At 40.9% G+C, this 22,182-nt stretch overlaps 1 protein-coding gene across 4 annotated transcripts in view; it reads left to right on the plus strand.

Moving 5' to 3' along the window:
* Positions 1-22,182, plus strand: part of PITPNM3 (PITPNM family member 3) — a 162,611-nt gene that overhangs the window by 43,194 nt on the left and 97,235 nt on the right. The window contains exon 1 of one of the 4 annotated variants that reach the window (XM_081941196.1): positions 20-86. The exons of the other annotated variants lie outside the window; for them this stretch is intronic. Within the exon in view, the coding sequence (XP_081797322.1) occupies positions 35-86 (52 nt within the window). The 5' untranslated portion in view covers positions 20-34. Of the gene's footprint in view, positions 1-19; positions 87-22,182 lie in introns of those variants that run through there. 4 annotated transcript variants of the gene reach the window in all.

Below are 22,182 nucleotides of genomic sequence, written 5' to 3' on the forward strand. Positions count from 1 at the left end.
TGAGAAGCAAGCTTCTCTGTACCTTAAGCCCAGTATGGTGTGGACTGGATCTATGCCCCTCCTGGTTAATAAAAGCATCCAAGAAGGTAATAGGGGCTGGGTATTTGAAGTGGTAAATACATCCTTGGGTGAGAAGCATTTCTTGAAAACTTTGAAAGAAGCACTGATGCATTCCTTTCTCAAGAGGCCAACTCTTGGTCCAGCAATTGCAGATAACTGCCCTGTGTTTAACCTTCTCTTTTTTTAAAAAAAGCTGGTAGAGTAGATAATGAGTGCACAGCTAGAGAGACTTCTGGAAGAAATTGATTATCTTGAGCCTTGTCAGGATTCAGATCTGAGTAAAGTACCAAAACCACATTGATCTCCCAGCTCGAGGGCCTCTAGCAAGACTGGAATAGGAAGAGTCTAATTTGCTTGACTTGTTAGCAGTCTTTGGTACCATCCACCATGGTATCCTTTTAGAGCAGCTGCAAATTTTAGGGGGCTACTGAACTGCATGGCTCAGTCTAGTGGTGAAATTCAATTTTTTTTACTACTGCTTCTGTGGGCGTGGCTTGGTGGGCATGGCAGGGGATGGATACTGCAAAATCTCCATTCCCAACCCACTCTGGGGCCAGCCAGAGGGGGCATTTGCTGGTTCTCCAAACTACTTAAAATTTCCGCTACCGATTCTCCAAACTACTCAAAAATTCCCCTATCGGTTCTTTAGAACCTGTCAGAACCTGCTGGATTTCACCCCTGGCTCAGTCCTTTCCTCATACTATTTAATAACTACATGGAGACACTAGATGATGCCACAGGTCAGCCTGTTTTGGGGTATTATCAATATACAGTTGTTATTCAGTTCTGTTTCTCCAGTTCTGCCAAGACAGGTAATATGGAGAGATTCTCAGTTGTAGAGGCTGTCAGGATCAGGAGGAGTGAAAATAGACATAAGCTGAGTTCAGCAAGCTGTAAATATATAAACCTCCAGACTCCAGTAATGTACTATGTTTACTTCTAGACACACTCCTTTAGGTGAAACTTACTGACAATTTAGGGATTTGCTGGATTCACACCCTCAGCAGGTGAAGCCAGAGCCACTATAACCTTTGCAGAATTGTACTGCATATCTTGTACAGCAATTTTAACTTGGTAATATGTATTGTCATTGCTTTGATATTTCTAAGCTTTATTATGCTGCATGCTGCTGGGAGCCATTTTGGAGAACAAACTATAGAAATACTAGTAACAAATATAAATAAATAATATTTATATTATATAACTAAATTCTTGTACTCTAGGTAGGGTTTCCTTTCCTTCAATAATGAGTTGGGCACAAGAGTTTTCAGTAATTAACTTTTCCTGACCTGTGGCCTTGCTTGTATTGTAATTGTGGAAAATATAATTTGCGTCTTTGTGTTTGTGAGTGATACAGGTAATTCATCATAGAGATGCTATCATTAAGTCACTTTAGTCCTGGAATCTAAAAAATGGGCGTTTCTTTCTATATGCAATGTCAAGTGCTCCTCCCCTGAGTATATAATGTTTTGGTGTTTTTTTTTAAGTATAAGAAAATATTCAATAGCAAGCCAGTGTGATTTCCATTATGCTCTGGTATCTGACAATCCATGTATTGATGCTAGATGTAGAATATATATTGAGCAGTAGAGTTTCCCAAGGGAAGAATGCTAGAAATGTAAAGAAACACCTGATTGCATAAGACATGAGAAACATAAAACAGTCTTTCTATTAAGATTCGGAAAGAGCTGGAGGACCTATTGAGTTTAAACTCAAGGGGGTATAAAATGCAGACAACAGCTTTAACTGTCAAAAATGTCAATGAACTGTTTAAAGTGGCTTTAGTCCTAGTGTATAAGATTCTTTATTAGCCATCCTTTTTTGAGTGTTTGGAAATCTTCAGCCTAATTCAAACCTGCCATTAGGAACCTGATGCTAGCCTTGTTTTCTGTGAGCTTTTCCATCATTTTCAAGATGGGCTTTTGGGAGGCATGTGATTTTGGCCCCGGGATCCATTCCTGCTGCACCGCAGGTCCCGAGTGTTTTATTTTATAATGGTTTATCCAGTAGCTGAAATTTGGAAGTTACTGAACTCTGCATTTCTTAATAGACAGGCCTGTCAAAGCATTGATCTGCTGACGTGTGCCACAGAACATTGTTCTATTCAGGGCTAAGAATATCTATTCTCCTTAAACCCTTGTCATAGGAGAAAATATGAAGCTCTTTAATGACTTCATGATCAGGTTCCAAAGTTGTCAAGAAAATTTCCCAAAAGGAACATAGGTATGCAAAGGTACCATTGTAGTTGTTGAATACTAATCTCTTGTGCACAGTGGAAAACTCTTCAGTCAATCTTTCTCTAGCACTGAGTAGACCTGCATAGCCATTACACATTGGGAACAAATTCTTTTATCACTGTTGTACTAAGATGACTATTTATGCCAGGGGTCTCCAAACTTGGGAACTTTAAGACTTGTGGACTTCAACTCCCAGAATTCCCCAGCCAGCATGGCTGGCTGGGGAATTCTGGGAGTTGAAGTCCACAAGTCTTAAAGTTCCCAAGTTTGGAGACCCCTGATTTATGCCATGATGACATCACAATGTTTGAGGAAATTTAACTCAAGGTTTTGTTCATTTTTCATTTGAGTAGCTGAAGTTTCTGAGGCAATGCAGAAAACAAGCTTCTTTGATATTTCTGACCAAATTGTTGAGATTACAATATGCCAGTAAATGTTCACTTAAGTTGAAAATATCCATAAGTAGTATTGGTCTGTGACGCCGTGACAGCAGATACTACAACTTGGTGTTTGCAATGTGTGAAAAAAACTCTTGGAATCACAGATTATATGTTACTGAACATCAACACTCTGAAATTTAAATACTTTTCAACACTAATTCACTAGTCATGTGTTAAAAGCTTCAAGATGTCTCAAGAGGCACCATTTCACAATCTCCTCAAGGAATGCCTTATTTTTTCTGCTTCACACATAGAAAGCTGAAAATTAAAAAAGAAGAAACATCTCCATTTACCTGTAACTCTGCTTGTTTTAATTGTTAATGAGATTTGAATATAGCAAATTCTGGGTTGCTCCCAGATCCTCTCCTGTTATTCTGGGTGTCCATGAGCCACCATGCTTACTTGAATACAATTCTGAGTTTCTGCTGCTAGTTTTATGGGGAAGAACTGGGCAGTTACGTAAGGTCCTTTACCAAGTTTGATTTCTGGTGACTTTATGAATATATCCATGTAGTTTTGTTGGGAGCAGTACAAAAATGTCTTTTATCTATTATTGAGACATGATTTAAAATTCTTCAGTCTAGACTTAACATCTCTACTATTCCCAGAAGGTCTCCCACTTGAGCATTAATCAATCCTAACTTTACATAACTTTCAAGCTCAAGTCAGTTAAATGCTGCCATCATCTGCTGAGGACCTTTAGTGAAGCAAAATTATAACAGAGATTCCAGCTTGAGAATCTTTATCTTTTGTGAAACCATGGAAATGTTTCAGTGTAATGGAAAACTAGTACAGTTTAGCTGAGAGTTGAGACATTTGTAGAGCCACTAACTTCAATAGCAATGGAAAGGGTGCTGTCCAACTGCTATTTATATTTTTATTCCGTTTTTCCTCCCAAAAGAGTCAAGAGTGCAATGCAAAGAATGCAAAACAAGACAATTTACAAACAGTAAAAAAATAGTTATTAAAGAAGAAAAGCAATTAAAACAAATTTTCCTCCTGGAACAATTGTTATCATAACCTATAAGACTGAAAGTCCTCTGAATACAAGCCATCTGTAGGTGAAATTTCATGAATGAGTTCATGGATGCTACAATTTATGAAAAACATATCATCCCAAGATGCTGCGAGGGTTTTAATACATGCAAATACACATATATACATGTTGCCAAACATCCAAATTTTGATCACATGACTGGGGCTGCTGAAACTTGTGTGGCTACTGTATAGGGAAATGCACTGTCAGGCCTCAAAAACTAAGAAGAATAAGAGTAATTCTTCTAAGCAGATTTCTTTATTGTTCCTCAATTAGAGACAGAATCTTGCCAAAACAAACTACTACCTTCACAAAACATACACTCTGGGAACTATTAAGGAGGTGCAGTCTTCACCCTCTTTCTCTCACACAAACTATTTAAACTGAGTTGTCTCTTGGTCTTTTGGAATGGAGGAAGAATTGGCTCCATTCTCCAGGGTGCTGATGAGAAAATCCAGGAATGGGTTGACCTTGTCTCCTAGCTGATTGGACTGAGTCTGTCAGAGCTGCGAGGACACACCTATGTTGCCAATGGTCACCAGATTTTGATTCAGTCCCTCAGCTAGGACAGACATGTCAAAAATTGTTCCATTCGTTTGAGGTAGCATTCCTGGATTCTTCACAGCAAAATGAACAGCGTGATTGTCTCCCAATTGGCTGGCTCCCGGTCTGACTGGTGGAGCCGCCAAACCTTTTCATCGTGAGGAGCTTTGGCTCGAGCCAACTGAAGGCCAATTGATCGGCAGGCACTTCTGAGGTACTGTGCATAGCAGGTTAGCATGAATAAGCCTAGCTTCATGCCACTAACCGCTAGAAGCTCGGAGACCCGAAAGGAACCGTTCTGCTCCTTCAGTGCATCAGCTTTGTTTGACCTGACAGTAGGGAACCCATTTTGTAAGAGGGTCTTTCTTTTCCTGCATGTAACTATTTTTAATATTTTATTTTCATTTGTAAAAAAAAAGGGTATTATATCAATGTTCTTATTTGAACCAAAGGTGCTTTTCAAAAGGCAACTGGACTTTCTTAGTTTTTTCCTTGAAAATGTTTCACTTCTCATCCAGAAAGCTTCTTCAGTCCTATTCAAAGGGAGTTCACCCCAAAGTACATAGTTCAATGTCTATGGAGATTCTCAATCATTCAGGTCATGGTTATCACAAAGGTGCTTTTCAAAAGCCAACTGCACTTTCTTGGATGAGAACAAAAACATTCTCCCATAGCGCACAGAGAATAAACGTGTCAGGTAAGACCAACGTTCCTTTTCAAAGAAAAAAAAAACCTAAGAAAGTCCAGTTGCCTTTTGAACAGCACTTTTGGGACATCCATGACCTGGATGATTGAGAATCTTCATAGACATTCTTATTTTAAAATTTCATGATAAAAATCAAGAAAGTTTGTCCAGTTTATCCCATATTCATCATGTTTTTCTCTACAATTATCATAATACATAATGTGTAGTCATTTTATAATTTAGCAGGTACAGTATAGGTGGTACCTTGCTCAACAGTAGTAATTGTGAGAGGGATCTTGGAGTCCTAGTGGACAACCATTTAAATATGAGCCAGCAGTGTGCAGCAGCTGCCAAAAAAGCCAACACAGTTCTAGGCTGCATCAACAGAGGGATAGAATCAAGATCAGGTGAAGTGTTAATACCACTTTATAATGCCTTCATAAGGCCACACTTGGAATATTGCATTCAGTTCTGGTCGCTACGATGTAAAAAAGATGTGGAGACTCTAGAAAGAGTGCAGAGAAGAGCAACAAAGATGATTAGGGGACCGAAGACTAAAACATATGAAGAACGGTTGCAGGAACTGGGTATGTCTAGCTTAAGAGAAAGAAGGACTAGGGGAGACATGATAGCAGTGTTCCAATATCTCAGGGGTTGCCACAAAGAAGAGGGAGTCAAACTATTCTCCAAGGTACCTGAGGGTAGAACAAGAAGCAATGGGTGGAAACTAATCAAGGAGAGAAGCAACTTAGAACTGAGGAGAAACTTCCTGACAGAACAATTAATCAGTGGAACAGCTTGCCTCCAGAAGTTGTGAATGCCCCAACACTGGAAGTCTTTAAGAAGTTGGATAGCCATTTGTCTGAAATGGTATAGGGTTTCCTGCCTAGGCAGGGGGTTGGACTAGAAGACCTCCAAGATCCCTTCCAATTCTGCTATTGTATTGTATTGTATTGTATTGTATTGTATTGTATTGTAGCAAAAGGATTTTTAATATAAAAAGCAGTAACCTTTGCTTCAATAATTTAATCATTTAAGTATTTGGTCATTGTTTCATCAGTCAAATTACTAAACCTGTTTTGGGGAAATGTATTTTATTTTTCCTTTTTTGGGCATAGTTGTAAAAAAAAATGAGAATTTTTCTGATAAAAGAAAACAGTTTGGGTTAACACATTCCTTCCTTCCTTCACAGCAATTTTATAGATTTGGATGGCGTGCTAGGAGGAGACTCTATGGTGAGGGAACCGGACTTCTGGTCAGCTTCAGAATTGAATGGGGGGCTTCCAGTTAGGAGCTTTGTGGCTGAAATAACATGTGCCGGTATGCATTATCTCCTTTTCTTCATTCAGAGAATAAAACATTTCAGGAATTCAAATGACTTGGGGAAATTTACTCCAGTGTACATTTCCCTTTGCGGCCAAGGCTAGGTTGACAGGCTGCTATTTCCTTGAATACAAAGGGGTACATTATAAATAACTTCAAAGCACTTAAACTAGAGAGTGGAGTGTCATGGTAAGTTCCTAGAGGAGCAATGGAGAAGAACCAGGGTTTTATCAGAAACTGAGCTGTGAATAAAAGTGCGTAGTTTATAGTTAAATTCTTGAACTGTAAAGGCTGTCTCAGAGGAAAAAAGAAAACAGCAGGCATAAGACTATATAGGGGACCAGTTTCTGCGATCAACTCCAAACCTGAGAATAAATGGATGAAGAATTAATTTATGAAATGTTAAGCATGGACTTGATTTGCAGTAGTTTGGATGATTCTGAAATCTTAGGTGCATATCTTCTGCTCTTAGCAAGTCCAGATCAGGGTGTGGAATAGGACCAGTTGAGCCACCATTTGACCTTAAAATGAAAACATGGAATGTGGACTTTGTGTCATAAGTCCACCTTTTTAGTACCAGGAATATATGCTGCTTGCTAATTCTTTAAAATTATGTTAAGAGCTTTCTCAAGGCAGACATAGTTGTAGCATATGCATGCCTTGGCAACTATCCCAAAAATGACTTTCTGAATAGTTTGTGTGGAGGCAGCTACCCAATTAATTGGCAAAGCAATCTAATTAATTAGCTCAATATAGACAGTGCCATCCATTGTTAGTATGTAGGCAAATGGTGTAAAATGTATTTAAACCTTATTTCCATCACAGTGGAGAACAGAGAAGCACTGAGCTGATGGATGCCCAGAGAAAGTTTTTGTTGTTTCTATTTCAGAGTGGCTTATTTTTTTTTTTTTAAAAAAAGCTTTTGTCCTCATTCTCCTCTCATTATACACTTGCATCTGGTTATCAAGAAAGGAAATGTGAATGGATTTGGTTGAACTGTTACTCTTTTGTAATGACCACAAAGAGATTCATTAGATCATGAAAAGATTTAAAACTTTTTTTAAAAAGGAGAGAGAATTATTTTGCTCAATTACTCTTTCTTTTCTCCAAGTACTTTTTGTTGTTGTTTTTCCCAGGACCCTGGTGGAACAGAGAAAAGGGCTCAATCTGAACAAGGAGGTCAGAAGCAGAGCAAGCATAGTATCCTGGGTTGGAATCCTAGATTGAGGCTGGCCACGTAAAGAACGATGGGAAAATGGACAGGAAGTAGGGCAGAAAGGAAGTGGGAAACAGGGCTAAAAACCAAGAATCATCACACTTTAAACCAATAAAGTCATGTCAACAAATCAGTGGTGGGTTTCAATTTATTTTACTGCATGCGCACAAGTCCGGGCATGTTAGACTCTGCCTGCCCCCACTACCAGTTTGCCCCATCCAGGGCGAACTGGCAGAACCAGTTAAACTGTTGGAGGCCTGGATGAAGGAGGGTGAAAATTAAGTTACAGGGAGTATAAAATAAATTGCATATCCATATTTAGTAACTTTTTAAATCCAGCCTAAAAGCTGTTATCTACCTATGGTGCGTTGTGGCTGAAGAAACTTAAGGCAAGTATGAGCAAAGGATCTTGGAAAACTGTGCTGAGATTTGCCAGTGAGTCCAAGAGCAACTAAGTACAGATACAGAAGAGGGATATAAAGGATACAAAGTAGAAATAGACAACATCAGAAGTGAGGACATAGGGGAAGAACTGGAGAGCCAGGAAAACGAGGGAAGAATATAACATTATCCACAGTATAGATGGGTGGTGTTGGAGGAGAGAGAGGTGTTTCTTTTTTTCTCTCGTAAAGTTAGAACTCAAGACCACCTGTTAAATCTTAATAAAGGGAGATTCAAGACTTGATGTAGTGAGCTGTAGCTCATGACTCAGAACAACATTTGGCTCTACCAGGCTGTTGATTGACTGCAAGAAATTCTTGCTCATGCAAGGCAGACTTAAATTCATGGTCAACCCTTGTGGCAATGGCAAGTTATTATAAGACATTCCTTAAGTTCATGGAGGGTCAGGATCAGGGGTGGGTTCCTGCCAGTTCTAATCTCTTCTATAGAAGAGGTTCCACAAATCTACAGTGCCGTTTAGAACCGGTTCCAGCTCCCTCCCCCCGCCCGTCCGCACATCATCAAGATGAAGAGCGAGAGGAGGAATTCTGGGAGTTGAAGTCCACAAGTCTTAAAGCTGTCAAGTTTGAACACCCCTGGGAGTTTTTTGTCTAAAGGGTTGGGGGTCCGAGGGTTTTGTAACTTGACAGCTTTAAGACTTGCGTGCTTCAATGCCAGAGTTCCTGAGCCAACATGACTGGAGGAGGAATTCTGGGAGTTGAAGTCCACAAGTCTTAAAGCTGTCAAGTTTGAACACCCCTGGGGTTTTTTTTTCTAAAGGGTTGGGGGTGCGAGGGTCTTGTAACTTGACAGCTTGCGTGCTTTAAATGCCAGAGTTTCTGAGCCAACATTTTAGTTGCTAAGCAAGAGCGTTGTTAAGTGAGTTTCACCACATTTTACAAGTTGGCCACGCCCACCCAGTCACATGGCCGGCAAGGCACTCCCACAAAGCAGGCCACACCTACAGAAGAGGTTCTAAAAAATTTTGAAACCCACCACTGGTCAGGATATAAATGTTGGTGGTTTCAGTCTTTGCCCATCTCATGTGTCACTGCTATGAGAGGAGCAGCTTCCTAAATCATTTAAGTAAATGAATAAATTGCCACTATTATTGATTATTGTTTTTACCTTCTGCATCACAACCAGCATACCTGTTGCTTGGAACTGACTAAAGAAGATGGTTGGTCATGTGATGCAGTACTTGTGAACTATATAGGTCTATGGCTTAACAGCACTTAGCAATAGAATTTAGACATTGCTTCACAGTGCTTTACAACCCTCTCTAAGCAGTTTACAGAATCAGCATATGGCTCCCAACAATCTGGGTCCTCATTTTACTGACCTTGGAAGGATGGACGTCTGGATCAACCTTGAACTGGTGAGACTCTAACTGCCAAAGATCAGTAGTAGCCTGCAGTACGGCATTTTAACCACTGCGCCACCACAGCAGTCCAGCAAAGTTTCTTCTTATCTTTTTATTAGAGTGCAGGATATGCCTTGACACAGAAAGTGGGGGAGTGTGGTAAAGGGTCTTTGGAAATAAACAAAATAAACAATAAATAAATAAATAAACAATCCTGAACATGTAGCTCTTTTTAGATATTCGGCTAGATGAGGTCATTCAGAGTCTAACATCCAACTTTCTCTGGCAATACTAAGCAATACTGAGCACATATTATAATCCTATTGTCATTTTTAAATGCTTTTCTTTCCTCTTCCCAGATCAATGGTCTGATATTAAATCTAAAGACAGGTGACAAAACCAGGATCTTGCAGGGTCATAGAGACAAGAATCCAACAGTTTCAGGAGAAAGCTGGCTAAGAACAATTGTTGGTCTTTGGTGAAGGAAGCTGAGAGCTGGCACTCACCTCCTGGATACCACCAGACCTCCTCATATTGCCCTTCCATTTGCATCATTCTTGGGTGACTTTGAATGCTTTCAGACAATCGCTCCCCATAGATGACTCCCTTTTCACTGATTATTCTGCTGTTTTCAAGTTGTCTGAATAACAACATTGGAGGTGGGGAGGAATGCAAGAGTAAATTGTCCTCCCCATAATTTTATTCCCAGAACTGTTGATCAGATGATCAAGAACACAAGTAAACAACAGCAAAGAGAAGTCTTGTTCCATTGATACAAAGGAGCTCCCCCTGCTCCCCCTCATACATTATCTATGTATGCCTGAGTGCAGTGGTGAAATTCAATTGTTTTTACTACTGGTTCTGTGGGCGTAGCTTGGTGGGCGTGGCAGGGGAAGGATAAGAAAAATCCTCCCCCTGCAAAATCTCCATTCCCACCCCATTCCAGGGGAAGGATACTGCAAAATCCCCATTCCCTCCTCACTCCTGGGGGAAGGATATTGCAAAATCTCCATTCCCACCCCACTCTGGGGCCAGCCAAAGGTGGTATTTGCCGGTTCTCCAAACTACTCAAAATTTCCGCTACCGGTTCTCCAGAACCTGTCAGAACCTGCTGGATTTCACCCCTGCCTGAGTGTATGTACAAGGTAGGATGGATGGGGAAAATGTAGATGAATGTGTATAACACACACAGAGAGAAAATGAATGGATGGATATGAGAGGCTCTAAATGGAGAGATGTACGGATATATTATATACTAGAATAAGAGTTGAATGCATGTTTTCCCCATTTTAATATTATCTCTCTGCATAGAAGTTCATCTAACTGCTTTTATATGTATGCCTTTCCCTAGGTTGAGAGATTGTGGCAAAATTAGTTGGTCAACTCTATTTTTTCATCTTTTCCAACCTCAATGGCTGTGTTTGCAAGGTTTAATTTGGTTACTAAATTTCCTTTTTTGAGATTTCAACAATACTCCAAACCATAAAAATATCTAGCCAGGGTGGATGCTAAACATGTGCAAACACAGTCATTAATCTTTAGCTGACCTGGTTACATGAATTGTATTTACACAAGCAATTATTCCTGACAGTGTTGAGGAAGAGGGATTAATATATTGACCATGTACTTGAATTCTTTATGAGAGAGACTAGTTGAGAAATAACTTATCTTGCCTAGAAGAATATTATCCAATAAAATCATATTCAATCAGCTTCAAAGACTAGATTAAAAAGTCGTGATGCTCTTCTTGAAAGCAGGGAGTGTTGTGCAATTAAAGATTGCATTCCAAAGTTTGAAATCATATGACTCATGAATAGATTTCTGAAAGGAAGTTTACATCTTTTGCTGACTTTGGGTTACTAAGTAGTGCCAACACCTTACAATACATGTGGAAAACAAGCACAGATTTCTTAACGAAGAGAAATGGCTCTATACCTTACATAAATTATTATACTATACACATTTTGAAGACATGGAACACAACTTGGTATCCTGAATGCTCATCCCTGAGTATTACTGTATTACATTTCTTTTATCAATACTGTATTCTTTCATAATTATTCAAAAAATTTATTCAAGAAATAAAGCATCCCTTGCAACAGCTGAAATGATCAGTCCTATGTAATCTCTCTTGTATATCCAATGCACCAGGAGGCAGCTCATCAAGAGGTATTGCTGCCAGTTTCATGTGCAGTAGTTTTTTTATTTTTTTTTATTTTTTTATTTTCAAAACAAACACAACACATAATATCTTTCTTTTTTGCATACTGTAGAAAGTGTATCAGTTGGTTACAAAGGGCTTTCGTGCATCTCTTCCACAGTCATCAAGCATAATTCATATTAACTCAAGTGCTTTAACTCAGATATTTATACATGTTACCGTCATCATACCTCCATTTACATTTGACTATAATTGTTTAAATGTCCTTCATCATAAAATATACCAAAATTTAATACATAACCACATGCTAGCATTTCATTTACTATTTCTAATATCCTCCAATAACACTGAATCCTTATGTCCTATTCTAGCTAAATATACATAATATTCAATAACAAAATTTTCTAATCCTTCTTTCCAAATCATTATTTGCAATTTACATTCAATTTCCTTATATTGTACCCATGCCTATATATACCTTATTATCATTATCCCTCCTTTATTTAACTATATCGTATATCATTACATTTCCCCCCTAATATTCAAAACTTAACTATATCTAACTTAGTTCTTTTTATTTATTTATTTATTAATCTTTATATATAATCCAAGACGGTTTCTAATCTTCCTTTCATGGGTACCATTCAATATTCATATCTCATTATTGCTTATCATGACACTACACATAGTATACATTATTATCATTATCAATTATTTGTTTAACTATATCTATTATCACTAAATTTCACTAAGTTTAGCTAGTTTTAAGTTATACTCTTCCATCTATCAACCTGTATCTTTCCAGTAACGAGACAATCTCATATCTTCTGCTGTTTGTGGTATCAGTCCTCTTATCTTCTCTTTAATCAACTTTGTATGGACTCCTCTTAGCAGCTCTTTGCTTATACAGTCTCTCTTGTAATTTCGATGCCCTTCTTCGGTTTCCTTAACCAGCTTATCTTTGATTGTCAGTGGTGTTATCAAAACTATTGCTTAAAAAAATTCTCTCTTTAGGTCCATAAATTCTTTTATTTTTTCTTGTTCTGTATCTTGCCATGTGGAGTAAGTTTCCCCTCCATTTAATTACTCTTTCAGTATTCCACTCTTTCCATTTTCAGAGACGAACCAATCACCACAAATATCAGCAGTTTTAGTTTCGTTATATTCATTCTCCTCTTCATTTTTTTGAATTTTAACTGCCACTTTCTCCATTTGATGAACATCTTCAACTTCCCCGTCATATTTTGCTGTTAAATGGACTAAGTCATCCAACTTCTTCTCAATTCTCTCATGTATATTTGATAATTTCTGTATTTCTGAAAATATCTTTTGCAGACTTAAAGCCTTTTTCTCCTGCTGGGATAGCACCATTGTTTTCAACTATGTAAACACTGTTATTCTAATTTAGTAGCTTTTAATCAACTCTCTCTGGTTAGAAATACCGCAAAGGAACATCTGTGTCTTCTTATCGCTCTCTGTAAACAAGCAATAAGACCTTGAGGTGACAGCCGAGATAATCCGTGAAAAAAAGTAAAAGTGTTCCGTTTCCAATACACAAAGCCTAGTGTTAGTTATAATGTTGCAAGTTTTTTTTAAATGTCTTTTTTGTATTTCAAGTTGAAAAGAAAATTATTAAATGAGTTAGAAAAACACCCACAGTAATGACAGATGAGAGTTTTAGACCATAGGTTACGGAGAGTAATGGAAAAAAAATAGAAGAAGAAAGCTTAGTCCGTTCGTTTTAAAGGTCTTACATAAATTCCATCCGTGAAGATAGCATTGAAAAAAAAGATAACCCTCTTTCAAAAACCATTCCAGATTTAATTCCGCCGCTTATTTCTTCTGTTCTCCAATTTGAATTTATTTTAAGTTTTTTATAGGCAGTCACTCTTAAAACAATATTATTTCCTCACCAGCTGGAAACACTCTCTCTTTCCATGTTCTTCTGTTCTGGAGCCCGCCGACTTCGTCAGCCTTGGCTGGATTTTTTGTCACCGCCTTGAAGACTTTCTCTTGGATCGATCAGAGACTTTGCAATGTCCCTGAGATCAGCAAGATGTATTCTTCCTGTTCTCTGTCTCTGCGGGATGGTTTAGGTCCATTTGGACCACCCAGTGGCAAAAGTGTCAACTGCGATCTCAGAACATTGAGATCGCATGTTGTATCGTCGCGACTTCGGCCCCGCCTCTCATGTGCAGTAGTTTTGTGTATTGTCTAGCTAGAAAAGAGCAGGCTACAGATATAATTTAATATGAAAAACTTTCTCTTCTACCTCCTAACTCCCCTCACACCCCTGATGCCCAGGACTGCTATAAAAACCTTAGTATATAAAAACTGAACCTAATAGGAAGATGGTTTTTTTATGCTAACCAGGGGAAAAGATGCAATATTAGAAAAAATGCCATTTATTCTTCTCTCGCTCTGGAAGGGAAGAGCAAGTGCATCTAAGATTTCCATTAAATGAATGCTTGTTGAAGGAGAAAACAACTCTGAGTGCCTGATAAAAGGTTTCATTTCACCACAGTGATGTGATCCTCAAGAAAGCTTCTAATGGTTTCTGTCTCTTTGTAAGTGTGTGTGAATGAGTAAGAGATAGTGTATGTGTGTGTACAGCTGGGCTCTGCAGCTGGAATGCCTTACATGAGTTGTTTTGTGTGTTTGAGAGGGGGGAGGGGGGAGGAGAGAGAGAGAGAATATGAATATGAATATTGTTCCAGGTTTTTTTGCAGATACATTTTCCATCACGCAGTTCAGGGTGCCAAAGCTTTGAGTGATGTTCTTGCAGACCATTAATTGTCCTCAATGTTCATTCTCTTTAGCTCTGGCTTGTGGTTAGCTGCAGGCAAAGGAGAATGTTGTGGTAGCCTAGCAACTGGTAGGCTAGGAAACTATATTTCACTGGAACTAAAGTGGAGTTAAAAGGTGCTTTTAGAGTACCTTCTGAGGAGGGAAAAACCAGCGGTCTTGTTTGAAAGTCAGACGTAGGCCCAGTTCTCTGGCCATATTGCTTAAATTTTATAGTGCTCTTTGAAGAAATTTGTTGCTAATAGTCAACACTCTAGACCAGGGGTATCAAACTCGATTTCATTGAGGGCCGTATCAGAGTTGTGTTTGACCTCGTGGTGATGATAGGCATGGCTGGGGGGCCATGACCAGCACGACATCACTCGTGTCAAGGGTGTCTGTGGTGGCCCAAGCGCTCTGCCAGCAAAAACAGGCACCCAAGCTCTGTTTTCAGCTGCGACGGCCTCCTGCAACCCTCTGCCAGTGAAAATGGAGTTTGGGAGGACTGCCTGTGGCACTGTGGGTTGGTCCTTCATTGTTTCCAGGGCAGCTCCGCGGGCCAGATCTAAGCACCCTGAGAGCCATGGTTTGACACCCTTGCTCTAGACATTTTCCAGAATAGTGTCCTTTATTCTGGGATTCTCTGACATGGTACCCATGTTTTCATTTTTGGCTAGGTTCTCAAAGTAAACCATGGTTAAACAAACTATGAACTATAGAGGTAGCACAGACTACCTCTAAATTTGGGGAGGACTGGCTGGAGGCTTTGGGACCACGAAACAGCATTATTTAGCCTTAAAAGCCTAGGATTCAGCTACAGAAACTTTTTCTGATCTTTAGTAAAATGTGGACTGATGACCCAAGACTGTCCTATTCCAGATCAGTAGTATCTTCAGAACTGAATGTAGACTAGCAAAAAATGCAACAAACCTATATAATTTCAATGAAAGTGAAGCAAAACACAATCAATCTACAGTTCTTGGACAATTTTTTTTGGTGGTGATTAATTATGTGCCATTGTTGCAGAAAATGACAGAGACTTCTCAGGATACAGGAAAAGTTTATTTGGCAGCCAGGTTCAGAAAGCTAGCCCATGGCTAGCATTGCAAGTTCTGAATAACCTTCATTATTGAAGCACGCATTCTTATACATTCTCAAAGGCAGCATAACACGGAAACGCTTAACTCATTTCTTATTGGTTACCTTGAGGAAAAAGCCTTATAAGGAGATGGGATCTTTCTTCTCCTTTTGTCTTGGGCCATAGGTACTGACTACGTGTCTTTATGTGAACTTTAATTGAACCTTGTGGTTTTGGACTTTTGACATAGGGACATTTGCTGGAACATGTTGTAGTTGAAGGCTGATGACATTTCCCTGCCCCTTTAAGCAAGCTTCTAACTGTCCCTTTTATGCCACGTCTTCATTCTTATATTTTAATCCATATTTTATTCTACTTTACCATCAAGTTGATCTCAACTCTGTGACTACATAGATGGATTTGTTTCCAATCTGGTCCTTTTTCATTGGTATATCTGTCACCACTGTAATTTAATCCATTCAGTTTACAAGTACTGCTGGTGTCTTTTTCTTCTTTTTCCTTCTGTCTTTCCCAGCATTACAGATTTTCCGAGAGAAAAAAGTGTGTCCAAATTATGATAATATGAGCGGATCATTTGTGCAAACTCTTGAGATCATTTGGGGGAGAGCTCTGGGTTGATTTGCTTAAGGACCATCTGTGATAGTCTCAGGAGTTTTCTCTAACACTAAAGTTCAGAAGCATCACTGCACTTGACATTCTGCTTCTTCAAAATCTAACCTTTGTTTCTACAAAGTGTCAGGTTGGTAGCTATAATTTGTTGTTTTTCTTTCTCAGACCACAGAGAATATTAGCAGGGATGTGGTGTCTGGGAGGTGAAGGACGAATATTTCAATCCTGAGAACAGTGGAGATAATTATTTAACTCCTGGGTCTTTTTTCAAACAACAGGATTGATTTTATCAATTAAGCAGTTGAATATGTTATACATTTATCCATAAGATAAATGTTCCCCCTCACATGCATGCTAGTTGTTTCCAGCCCTAGGGGCGATGCTCATCTCCGTTTCTAAGCCCAAGAGCCAGTGCTATCCAAAGACGTCTCTGTGGTCATCTGGCCAGCATGACTAAATGCCGAAAGCACACGAAGCGCTGTTACCTTCCCACCAAAGTTGTCCCTATTTTTCTACTTGCATTTTAACGTGCTTTTGAACTGCTAGGTTGGCAGAAGCTAGGACAAGTAACAGGAACTCACTCAGTTACGCGGTGCTAGGGATTCGAACCGCCAAACTGCCAACCTTCTGATCGACAAGCTCAGTGTCTTAGCCACTGAGCCACTGTGTCCCTGCCCTGCATATATCCATACATACCTGATTACACTATTTATAAATAATAATAATAATAAATTTAAATTTATTAGCCGCTCCCTTTCCAGACAGGACTCGGGGCGGCGTACAATGGAGCATATAAAACATATACAACACATAAACATACATATATACAGGACATACATGCACGGAGGAGGTAACAAATTACATCACATTGGACAATTAAAAGTCACCATTAAAATACCCCAATTGTAAAACACAATTTAAATTTAAAATTTTTAAATTTAAAAGAACTGTCAGGAGGAGTAAGAAAAATTTACGGTTGAGCCAGGCCAGATAATTGAAAGAGGTGGGTCTTCAGCTGTACACGGAAGGAGCGGAGATCGGAAGTAGTCCTGATGTCACGGGGGAGGTCATTCCACAGGGCTGGGCCCATCACAGAGAAGGCTCTGCTCCTGGGTGTCGCCCCCCGACACTGTTTGGCGGACGGCACCCGAAGAAGTCCCTCTCTGTGTGAGCTGATTGGTCATAGGGATGTATGGGGCAGGATGCGATCCTGCATGTAACTAGGCCCTGTGCCATGAAGCGCTTTAAAGATCATAATCAAAACCTTGAAACGCACTCGGTAGACTACAGGAAGCCAGTGCAGCTCGCGCAGGAGAGGTGTTACAGGGGAGTATCTAGTCCTCCCCATAATCACCCGCGCGGCCGCGTTCTGGACCAACTGCAGTCTCCGAGTGCATCTCAAGGGAAGCCCCATGTAGAGAGCATTGCAGTAGTCCAGGCGAGACGTCACTAGCGCATGGGTGACTGTGCGTAGGGCATCCCTGTCCAATAAGGGGCGCAATTGGCGCATCAGGCGAACCTGATGGAACGCCCCCCTTGCCACGGCTGTTACATGGTCATCCATGGACAGCCGGGCATCTAGGAGGACGCCCAAATTGCGCACCTGTTCCATGGGGGCCAGTTGCACGCCCCCGATGGCCAGAGATGGAAGCAACTGGTTGAACCGGGAGGCCGGAAGCCACAGCCACTCCGTCTTGGAAGGGTTGAGTTTTAGTCGGTTGTCATCCATCCAGACCCGTACGGCCTCCAAACACCGGGACATCATTTCGACGGCCTCATTGGGGTGGTTCGGGGTGGAAATGTATAGCTGAGTATCATCAGCATACAGATGATATCCCACCCCAAAGCCACGGATGATCTCGCCCAGCGGTTTCATGTATGTGTTGAACAGGAGAGGCGAGAGCACCGACCCCTGAGGCACCCCACATGTGAGTGACCTCCGGGTCGATCTCTGCTCCCCTGCCAACACACGTTGCGTCCGGTCAGAGAGGTAGGAGCCAAACCACCGTAGAACGGTGCCCCTGACTCCCAGCCCCTCTAGCCGGTGCAACAGGATACCATGGTCGATGGTATCGAACGCCGCCGAGAGATCTAATAGGACCAGGATAGAGGAACAGCCCCTATCTCTGGCCGTCCAGAGATCATCGACCAATGCGACCAAGGCCGTCTCCGTGCTGTGCCCGGGTCGGAAGCCGGACTGGCGCGGGTCTAGATAATCATTCTCCTCCAGGTGACGTGGGAACTGTTGTGCTACCACACTCTCTACAACCTTCGCTAAAAAAGGAAGGTTGGAGACTGGACGATAATTGACTAGGTCCATTGGGTCCAGGGAAGGCTTCTTGAGCAGGGGCCTCACCACCGCCTCTTTCAAGGCGGTCGGTAGGAGCCCCTCACCCAACGAAGCGTTCACTAGGCCCAGGAGCCAGTCGCGTGTTAACCTCCCAGGATGCCAGTACAAGCCAGGAGGGACACGGGTCCAATAAACATGTGGTAGGTCGCAGACGTCCACGCAACCTGTCCAAATCCTCGATGGCAACCGAGTCAAACTCCTCCCAAAGCGGTCCCTCAAGACTCGCCGCGGGCGTCTCAGCTGGACCACTGAAGGGGGCCCATCCCATCCGGATTTGAGCGACTTTGTCCTGTAGATATTTCCCAAACTCCTCTGCTCTGCCCTGTAAAGGGGCTTCCCGCGGTCTCTCAAACAAGAGGGAGCGAGTCACCCGAAACAGGGCGGCAGGGCGGTTATCTGCGGACGCAATAAGAGCGGCACAATATTGACGTTTGGCCGCTCTTAATGCCACAAGGTACGTCCTCAAATAGGCTCGTGCCTGTGCTCGGTCAAATTCGGAACGGGAGGATCTCCAACGACTCTCTAGTGGCGTTTCATCACCCTTAGCTCCTCGGTGAACCAAGGGGCCAGGGTGGTTCGTCGCCGCAGGAGAGGCCGCAAAGGCGCCACCCGGTCTAGGGCCCCGGTAGCCGCACTATTCCATGCGTCTACCAGGTCCTCTACTCGGGGGCGGGTCAGGTCCACAGGAGGTGGCCCAAGCTCCGTCTGGAACCTATCTGGTTCCATCAGGCGCTTGGGGCGGAACCATCTAATACCTTCCGGCTCCGCCGGAAGGTATTAGATATTATTTTCAAGTTAATAATATGTCAAAAATGGAATAATAAGCATCTTAAACTCTGGTGCGTCTTATAGAGAGAAGCAACTTAGAACTGAGGAGAAACTTCCTGACAGTTAGAACAATTAATCAGTGGAACAGCTTGCCTCCAGAAGTTGTGAATGCCCCAACACTGGAGATCTTTAAGAAGATGTTGGATAGCCATTTGTCTGAAACGGTATAGGGTTTCCTTCCTAGGCAGGGGGTTGGACTAGAAGACCTCCAAGGTCCCTTCCAACTCTGCTATTGTATTGTTTTGTATTGTGTAGTATAGTTCGAAAAATATGGTAGTTGGTGGAAGTACATAAAACGTATTCACACACAGTAATACAAAAATGCCAAGCTCCTTTAATGTTAAATTTGGTTATGTTTGTGTGATGTAGCATGTAATGCAAAATGAGCCCATTTAATTAAAGTATATTTTGCTGCATTGTGCAACCCACCAAAGATGATTAATTAAGCATATCACATGAACCCTGTCATTTTAGCATTGCTAAAAATAAGTGAGTTTGCCAGAGGTTCTTTAAGGAACAGAAAGTTCACATAGAGGGCTACTACTACTTGCAACCCATGGCTGAGTTAGCTATTCCTGATTAATAAATGTACATTCTGTAAAATTACCCAAATGTATTAGTCCCCAGTCCAATGCCTGCTGTTAAACCCAGGTATCTGAAAAAAAGGTCCTTTCCCATTCTTTTCATTTTTTTAAGAAGTGTTTTTTCTATCTGAATGGGATGAGAAGAATTCCTTTGCTTTTACTTGGATCTACTGAGGCAGCATGATACTGTAATGTGCCTGTGAAGTGAGAACTCTGACAGACATCTCCCTGTGGGATCTGAGGGCAATAATTGATTTTCAGTATTTGGGCTGAGTGGGATGACTATCACTAAGGAGAAAGAGTGAGTGAGTGAATTAGTGAGAGGGAGGGAGGGAAGGAGGGACTGTGGTTGACTTGGCAGAGGTGGAATGGGCATATTCTGCCCCATACATCCCTGCGACCAATCCGCTCGCACAGAGAGGGCCTCCTCCAGGTGCCGTCCACTAGACAGTGTCGGAGTAGAGCCTTCTCTGTGGCGGGCCCAGCCCTGTGGAATGACCTCCCTCCGGATATTAGGAATACCTCTGACCTCCGCTCCTTTCGTATTAAGCTTAAGACCCACCTATTCCAAGCAGCTGGCCTGGCTCAACTTTGATCTAACCATATCGCTCCTGACGGGCTTTTACTGGGTATTTTAATTATATTTAATTATCTAGGGGTTTTTAAATACTGTATTTTAATTGTTTTATTTATCAGCCGACCTCCTCCTTGTGTATGTCTTGGTATATGTCTCTGTTATATGTTTGTTTTGTCCATATTTATTTCATATGTTTCATTGTACGCCGCCCTGAGTCCTTCGGGAGAGGGTGCGGCTAAGAAATAAATATTTATTATTATTATTATTATTATTATTATTATTATTATTATTATTATTATTATTATTATTATTATTATTATTATTATTATTATTATATTATGGAAGGAATATTTTACTTATGCACCTTGATCAGAGCATGCTTGATGTTGCAGTTTCAATCTAGGAAACAGAAACAGGTTGTCAGGCGTGCCTCATTCAATATCCAAGAAATAAAACCCCCAACTCCATTTAATTAGAGAAAAGGTACTTTTTACTGGACATGAAATGAAAACAGCGAAGGTGAAGCAAGATCTGAAGCAAAAAAGCGTGAACGTGTACATATCAAATGTTTACCCAAATCCCTCCCCCCCAGTTACCCCAACCCAATGTCCAATCTCCAACTGCCAAAGGTGTCATGTGGGGCACATCTTCAAGTGGCCTCATTCAGTTGATATGCAGAGACAGTTGACCTTGACCAAGCCCAAACACAAGCCATCAGCACATGCAGAAGATGGTGAGAACAAAATTCCCTTCTTGAGATATCTCCACCATACTTTTCCCCTCCCAAAGACCATGAGCCCCCACCGTCCCCGTTACCATGGCAGCCGATAGCAAGCATGCAAGGTAGAGGCTGACACAGGTACTCCTCAACTTATAACAGTTCATTTAGTGACCATTCAAAGTTACAACAGGATTGAAAAGTATGACTTACGACTGTTTTTCACACTTATGACTTTGGTAGCATCCGCATTATCATGTGATCAAAATTCAGAAGCTTGGCAACTGGTTCACATTTATGACTGTTGCCGCGTCCCAATGTCATGTGATCACCTTTTGCGGACCTTCTCACAAGCAAAGTCAAAAGGGAAGCCAGATTCACTTAACAACTAGTTTACTAACTTATCCAGTGCAGAGATTCACTTAACAACTGTGACAAGAAAGGTTGTAAAATGGGGCAAAACTCACTTAACAAATGTTTCACTTAACAACAGAAATTTTGGGCTCAATTGTGGTTGTAAGTTGAGGACTACCTGTACTTTTTCTTCCAGGAGTGAATCAGTCTTGTGGATCTGGTGCTGAGGTGAATGGCCATTTTCATGCGGGTTTGAATAGGCCAGGACATTTTTGGAATCCAAAATTTCCAGTAATAAATGATACCTAAACTTGGCATTCTTTCAGTAGAGATACTCTGTCTGCTATAATTCCAGACTACTTCCTCCGCAATCAATTAAAATGGGCTTCTGTTCCCTTAATTTATTTTAACCACCTATTTTACAGGGAGGCTGGTTAAATGATATGCCACACCACTTCAGAGCATGATGAATCAAGTTTGAAAACAGTGTCCTCTTCCTTTTTCAGAACAAGAATGTGTTTTAGGGAGAGAAATACAGTGATGGGGACAGGGGAAATGAAGCCTCATTTGGAGTTTTCAGTTTCTATATAAGAAAACATGACCAATTCTGCAGTGCTGTATAGAAACAAATTCTACTTATTGTCTCAGAAGAAGCTATTTAATGTCACATCAGCTTAGAAATATAACATGCAATAACTTCGCAGCCACCCAAATACAACTGGTTGTTTTTGCTGCAGAAGTGGAATAGTTAATTTATTGCAATTTTAAACATTT

This window comes from Natrix helvetica (genome assembly GCF_964273705.1).
Source record: "Natrix helvetica genome assembly, chromosome: 2".
Taxonomy (NCBI): Eukaryota; Metazoa; Chordata; class Lepidosauria; order Squamata; family Natricidae; genus Natrix; species Natrix helvetica.